The sequence below is a fragment of the Podarcis gaigeae genome (genome assembly GCF_964106915.1).
Source record: "Podarcis gaigeae genome assembly, chromosome: 7".
In the NCBI taxonomy this organism is placed as follows: domain Eukaryota; kingdom Metazoa; phylum Chordata; class Lepidosauria; order Squamata; family Lacertidae; genus Podarcis; species Podarcis gaigeae.
Window position 1 is genome coordinate 37414165 of NC_139683.1, and position 6914 is coordinate 37421078.

Below are 6914 nucleotides of genomic sequence, written 5' to 3' on the forward strand. Positions count from 1 at the left end.
GGGGTCTGCAACCTTTTTCTGGGCCCAGTCCACTGTCCCTCAGACCATGTGGCGGGCTGACTATATTTTGGGGGGGGGGGGGAATATGAATAAATTCCTATGTCCCACAAATAACCCAGAGATGCATTTTAAATAAAAGGACACATTCTACTCATGTAAAAACACGCTGATTCCCGGACCGTCCATAGGCCGGATTGAGAAGGTGATTGAGCCGCATCTGGCCCACGAGCCTTAGGTTGCCTACCCCTGGTCTAAACCACTGAGCCTCTTGGACTTGTTGATTTGAATCCGCACAACTGGGTGAGCTCCTGTTGCTCTGCCCCAGCTTCTGGCAACCTAGCAGTTCAAAAGCATACCAGTGCAAGTAGATAAATAGGGAGCACTGTGGTGAGAAGGTAAACAGTGTTTCCGTGTGCTCTTGCACTCATCACGGTCCTCTGTGCCAGTAGCAGTTTAGTCATGCTAGCCCGGAAAGCTGTCTGTGTACAAACGCCGGCTCCCTCAGCCTGAAAAGCAAGATGAGCATGGCATCCCATAGTCACCTTTGACTGGACTTTATCGTTCAGGGGTCCTTTATCTTTTACCGTCTTAACCTCCCAGGAACCTCTATTTTGAACACCCAGGAACTCCACACTGAAGCTAGCGTACATAAGCTGGTAATGCAAAAATGCTTATGAAAATGGGAACATTGTACCCTATCAGCTCATTACAAGCATAATTTCTTTCTCTAAGGCCTTACAGTGTACTCATGATAAAGTAGTTTTGCCAGCTATTTTGAACAATTGTCTTGTGGCTTCCATTTTTGTTCTGTAAGGTCCATAAATCTGATGTGCATGTCAGCAGGAACAATGCTTACTGCATACATGCATGACATATTTGGGGAGTTAATATAAAATCCATTTGCGTACACAAGTAAGAGAAAAAGCAGTTCTGGTTAATGTATGCCTGTCGTCATAACATATAAACTGGAGTTATAGATGCTTCCTGTTCTTGATGGATTAATGTGGTATAACCAAATTTGATATCCATACGTTTCTCTTCTCTTTTTCCATGAAGTATTATGGACCCAAATGAGCGAGTAGCACTGTTGACACAAATCCTAGAGTTTGGACAGACTCCAAAACAGTTATTTACAATCCCTCATCCTCGGAGGATTATCCCGAAGTTCAAAGGTTTTCCTCGAGCATCCAGTCACGATTTTTCGATGCCTGAGTCTCCAGGTAAATTTGGTGGGGCTACAGATATTGCTGTTAGAATGATAGAACTGCAGAGTTGGAAGGGGCCCTGGGGGGGGAGGTCTATGTACTGTATTTGATAATGCAGCTGACTTTAATTGTGTTTCTTTGTCCAACAAGTTCAATATAAAGATTTAGGTCAGACGCTCTGAAAAATAGTGGTGTATCAATTTGCAAAAATCCCTTCCAGCAGTTAGAGTGGGAAAGGGGCTTTTGCATACTGTTATTATTGCCTAGGAAATTGCAATTCGGGGGGAAGGGGGTATGTAGAGATAATTTGGCCCTTCCTTGGAAGGAAAAAAACCACAGTTTCTTAATTTGATGCCTCAAGTTTCAGCCTACTTTTTAAGCTTGGTGCTCTTTTGGCACTTTAACTTAGTGTGGCCTTCCGTTGTTTCAACCATATCTCACACCACACACTCCACATTGGTTAAACTGGTAGGGTATCATAAAATGCTCTTTAGGAGGCAACATGGAGACAGAAGGGAATGTGACAGAGGCTGAATAAACTGTAGTTGGCTCACTATATGAAATCTGTAATATATCTCTTCCCTGCTACTGTATTTCGTTGGGGGGGGATTCATTATTAGTTGACATATTTTATTGTCTGTTAGTTTCTCCAGGTGAAGAATCTTTTGAAGATCTAACAGAAGAAAGTATAACGCTTGCTTGGAACCACATGACCAGATTAAAGATAGATGGGCAACACAAGATTCACAGAGGGTAAACTTTGTAGCATACAGCATATAGAGGAGGGGTCTAGAATGAGACAGTAAAACCCTTTGAACCTTGTAGAACATGGTCAACCTAGTCAATGGGAAGAAAAACGCAATATTTTGAGGGAGGGGGATTTTGCTTTGTTGGAGCAGGGGTCAAATATGTGGATGTGCAATGCAAGTCTTCGGCTAAATGACATGATTGTCCTTAATGATATCAGTTGGGGTTTTTTTATTTACTGCATATTTTTATCCTGACTTCTTATAAAATATTCAGAGCAGCAAATAAATATACAGAAACTAAAGTGCTTAAATCAAATATTAAAAAACGATACTCAGTTACAAGATTGAAAATAATACAAAAGCAGCAGCTGTCAAATATCGATTTCAAAAGGCAATGCCTATTTGGAAAGAGAAGCCTTGTGGGCATCAGCACATTAGACCCAGGCAGTTTAAGACTTTAAAAGCCCAAACCCAGCATATTAAATGAGCCTGGAAACAAATGCGTAGCCAGATATTAATTACAGTTCCTTGCTATGTTTTGAACAGGGCAATCACTGGAATTGCTGTGCCTTACAGTTCCAACCAGTCTTCTATTTTCACTACATCTCAAGGTGAGTCATGTTGTTTGGCTGGCTGCTGTCAAGCCTCAGTAATATGAACATTATTCAGTGAGACTGTGTAGCCCCTTTCCAATGGTCAGCATAGCATTCCTCTTTGAATAGACTCAGCAGAGACCTATGATCTGTAAAAGCAGTATTTGTGGGTTTTCCCCACACTATATTCCTAGAGGCCTTGGGTCAGAGTTGTAGGTTATGTGCAGACAAAGCACAGGGTATGTATGGTATGCATTCAGAAGCTGGCTTTCTTTTCTTTTTTTTTAAAATCAGCTTTTGATGTTTTTCTTTAAAAAGTATCCCACATCATGTTTCTATCTCTGATTACTATGACAGAGTTCACAGTTCACATCAATGCTTACTGACATTTCATAAGCTAGGGAAGCTCTACAAAGCAACGTTTTCAAAGGTTGGCAATTGAAATTTAGTATCCCACATTGTTTATTGCCTCTCCCCATGATGGGAGAAAAAAATACAGCATAAATTATGCAGAACAGGATGATCTATGCAGGATGATCTATACTAATAGCAAAATCAATCTGAGTGCTGATATTTATGTAGCTAAAAAGAAAGTGTCCTTTCTGTTCTGAGGAGAACTGGCCAGGAAAGGACACTGTTAGCAGCACGTCCCTTCCAGAGCAGCTTCTCCTTGTTCTGGGCAGCCTCTCCACCTGTAGAGGTGCTTTGAAAGCTCAGACAGCTGGCCTGATCTGTGGCTCAGAGTCACCGTCGAGAGAGAGAACACGTGGGGGACAATCCAGAGGACAGAAATTTTTTTGCCCCTGTGGGGAGGGGACCCGTGTTTATACTCAGGCTGGGCAAAATATCCTCCCCATTGCAGCACCATTCAGCCCCACAAAAGTGGAGCTTAATGGTGATTCTCAGGGAGAGGTGCAAATGCGATAACTTTTTGGTGGGAGATGGACTTACCATTGAAGACAGGGTGGCCAAAGTTTGTTTTTCTAGGTTTTCTCTAATAGGGGGGGAAAGTTTTGCTGCTGTTTCTAGTGGCGGTTTGGCTGCCCGCAGCACTCTGCTGCTGTTCTTCTGGTAACTGGGGACAGATTGCCTCAGGGGAACCATGATATATTCCTTGTGCAAGAAATAAAAGCATAGTGCAAAGATTAATTTTGTAAGTGTCAGCAGTTCCACGTGTAGTCTCAGTGTGTGTGGCCTCACACCTGGCTCAGTCTGGCTCTGCATAGAGGTATACTCCAGCAGTTTGCTGATGGGATCTTTGTATCTTGTTGATTTGATAAAACAATTTGGAAATCACTGATATGGTGCTGCTTTCCATTCTTCTCTCAAAATCTGCATTAGATTCAACCCTGAAGATGTTTTCTGCTGAATCAAAAATGCTGCAGCGGAGTATATCCTTTTCAAACATGGTGAGTGCTTCCAGGCTTGTATAATCTTACAGCTGATCTTGCGGAATGTCTCCATAATTTAATACAATGTTTTCCACCCCCCGGGTAACTACTGTAGCTTACCAGTTTAATTCTAGCAGGTATGCTGTAATTGAACTTTTTCGGTGCTCAAATGTCTAGAGAGCTACTTCCAACTCTTAATAGACATTGTGTAGTAAACCTATAACTCACAAGTGAACATCACACAGCCATATGTGCCTCTCACCTTGTGTGGTCCCCCAGTTGACAATCTGCTCCATCTAGGCAGGAGGAAAAAACTGAGCAGAGCAAGCTGACCTCCCACAAATCATTGTTCCTGCCTACCCAGTTAACCCCTTGCCAACCTACGGAAATTTACCACAGTTGCAGTCAGTCTTGCAGCTTCCCCTGTCCGTTTGCAGGTTCCTTCTGTGCTCTGGCAGCAGCTCATAACAACCAGATAATGTTAAGACTCCTGACTCTCATCAGCCCCAGGCAGCATGACAAGAGATCTGGAAAGAGAGGGAGCTGGGAGTCCAACAAGAGTGAGGTCATAGGCTCCCATAGCATCTTCTGGATGCTTTGTGTTGTGTACTCTGTTGTTGAATACTGAAGCTGTACCATTTGATACGGAAGCGATGGGAAGGCGATAGTGGCAGGGTGCAGTGTTGGGGGATGGGGAGTGACTGGCAAGTACTTCATTCGGATATACCAGCTGGAGTTGTTGCAGTAGAGTCTCTGAGAGCAGAAGCTGGAGTGTGTGTATGTTAGTGTGTTTCTGAGGAAAGGAGGCACCTCCCTCTTTTCTCCACCCTGGATGAATCAGTGGATGGGCAATCTCTGTTAATGACCATTATCTTTTTAACCTGGAGACAGAAGAGCATCACTCAGGAGTCCAATATAGTGGGGGTAGGAAAGGGAGAGGCTTGTAAGAATATGTGTGCTGTACCTCTGTGTGCAGCCCCGGACCCACCAACATGCATGTGCAACAGAGCTTAAAATGCTTTCCACCCCTTCTGTAGCTCCATTACCTTAGAGCTTCATCTCTGCACACAAACAAATTGTGTTATAAGCTTCTAGTAATAGATATTTGTTCAAATGTGTTTATTTTCTCTTCTTTTTCGAAATAGCAAAATTGGTTTGTGCCGCTGCACAATCAGATCTTGAGCTCCTAGGATACAGATGGTGCTTGCGATGAGACGGACTCGTAATGTACTAATGTGTTCTTGCAAGTCTATCATTAAATTGAACATTGTCATCTTTTTGTCATAGGCTCTGTCATCTTGTTTAATCCTACCGGGCGATACTACTGTCGTATGTTCTTCATGGGACAACAATATGTATGTAATTTTACCTTGTACCGAATTGTATATAATACCAGTTAGTAGCTTTTATATAAAAGAGCTAAAAATGAATATATTTCACCTGCTAACTGCCTTACTGGGGAGGTAAGGCCTTTTTTATATTGGAAGCACTTTTTCAAAGTTGGAAACGTGGACTGATTAAAATAATAAATGAACTGAATAAAAATTTGTGCTCTGAAATATAACTATTTAAAATATTTATATCTATTTTATTATTTCTGTTAGTTATTTCTATTCAATAGCTTTTGCAAGGAGGCAGGATACATTAATGGGACACGATGATGCTGTCAGCAAGATCTGTTGGCACAATGATCGTTTATATTCTGCGTCTTGGGATTCAACTGTAAAAGTACGTAGAGTTCTCCACTTGATATGAATTTGTTGTGATGAAAGCTTTTACTCATTTGAGCAAGGATTGCCATTGTATCCTAGATTTGTCAGAAACGGCTCTGGTTGTCCATGTAAGTCACCTGTTTGTGGTGGCAGGACTGACTGTTCCAACTATTAGGAAGTAGTGAGAGAAGCATGGGGTAAGAAATACAGTAGGATCACCATTGTAGGGTAATTAACAAATGAATTGCCTGAATCCCTAGATTCAAAGCATTGGCCTAAACATTTTAAAATAATCTCTATGTGGTGGTTATTTCCTGTAGTGCCTGTTGGGTAGTTCATCCATGAATTTCCCCCATTTTTTCCATGCTGCTGTTGCTGAGAATTTAAAACAGGACTGGGCAGCCTCCAGATGCTGCTGTTATAGAATCATAGACAAAGAGACCCAAGGTCTCTAGTCATCTGGTCCAACCCCCTGCTATGCAGGAATCTCAGCTAAAGCATCCATGACAGGTGGCCATCCAACCTCTGCTAAAAAACCTCCAAGGAAAAAAAGTCCACAACCTCCCACCATGGAACAGCTCTTATTGTCAGAAAGTTCCCACTGATGTTTAGTTGGAATCTCCTTTCTTGTAACTTGAAGCCATTGGTTTGAGTCCTACCCTCCAGAGCAGGAGAGAACAAGCTCGCTCCATCTTCCGTGTGACAGCCCCTTAGGAGATTTGATAGCCATCTTCAAATATCTATCAGTCTCCTCTTACCCAGGCCAAACATATGCAACTCCCCCAACTGTAAGGCTTGGTTTGCATCACACCGTTGACTCATGTTGTTGGCTTAATCTGCCATTATCCTTGACAACTGGCAGTGCTGGCTGATGCCGATGGAAGTTGGGAGTCCAGCAACATCTGGAAAGCCACAAGCTCTCCATCCCCAAAATTACAAATTAGCTCTTACTTTTAGGTTACTTAAATTGTCATATCTGGCCAAAGGAGAAGCTTACGTCAGTTCAAATATTTGTGTTCTAGGTGTGGCAGTGCATTCCTGCAGACTTACTGGGCACCAAGAAGCGGTTTGAATTGCTTGCTGAATTGGAACATGATGTTAGTGTGAGTATTAAGATACTTGTGTGCACATATATTTTGTTTCAATTCAAACTTCAGCAAAACAAATTTTGGGGGTGGGGCGGGAGGGAAGTCTGTGTGAAGGCTTATTTTAAAGATGTATTGCCATTGCCTGAAAGGTCAGAATTGGTAACAGCAATATGCAA

At 42.3% G+C, this 6914-nt stretch overlaps 1 protein-coding gene across 3 annotated transcripts in view; it reads left to right on the forward strand.

Moving 5' to 3' along the window:
* The window catches only part of NSMAF (neutral sphingomyelinase activation associated factor), a 37118-nt gene that overhangs the window by 26405 nt on the left and 3799 nt on the right, over positions 1-6914 (forward strand). For 2 of the 3 annotated variants that reach the window (XM_083747619.1, XM_083747621.1), the window contains exons 21-27: positions 1057-1220; positions 1850-1958; positions 2501-2565; positions 3889-3956; positions 5226-5293; positions 5543-5666; positions 6673-6753. In XM_083747619.1, coding sequence (XP_083603745.1) covers positions 1057-1220; positions 1850-1958; positions 2501-2565; positions 3889-3956; positions 5226-5293; positions 5543-5666; positions 6673-6753 — 679 coding nt within the window. The remainder of the gene's footprint in view (positions 1-1056; positions 1221-1849; positions 1959-2500; positions 2566-3888; positions 3957-5225; positions 5294-5542; positions 5667-6672; positions 6754-6914) is intronic. The other variant, XM_083747620.1, reaches the window with a different exon arrangement.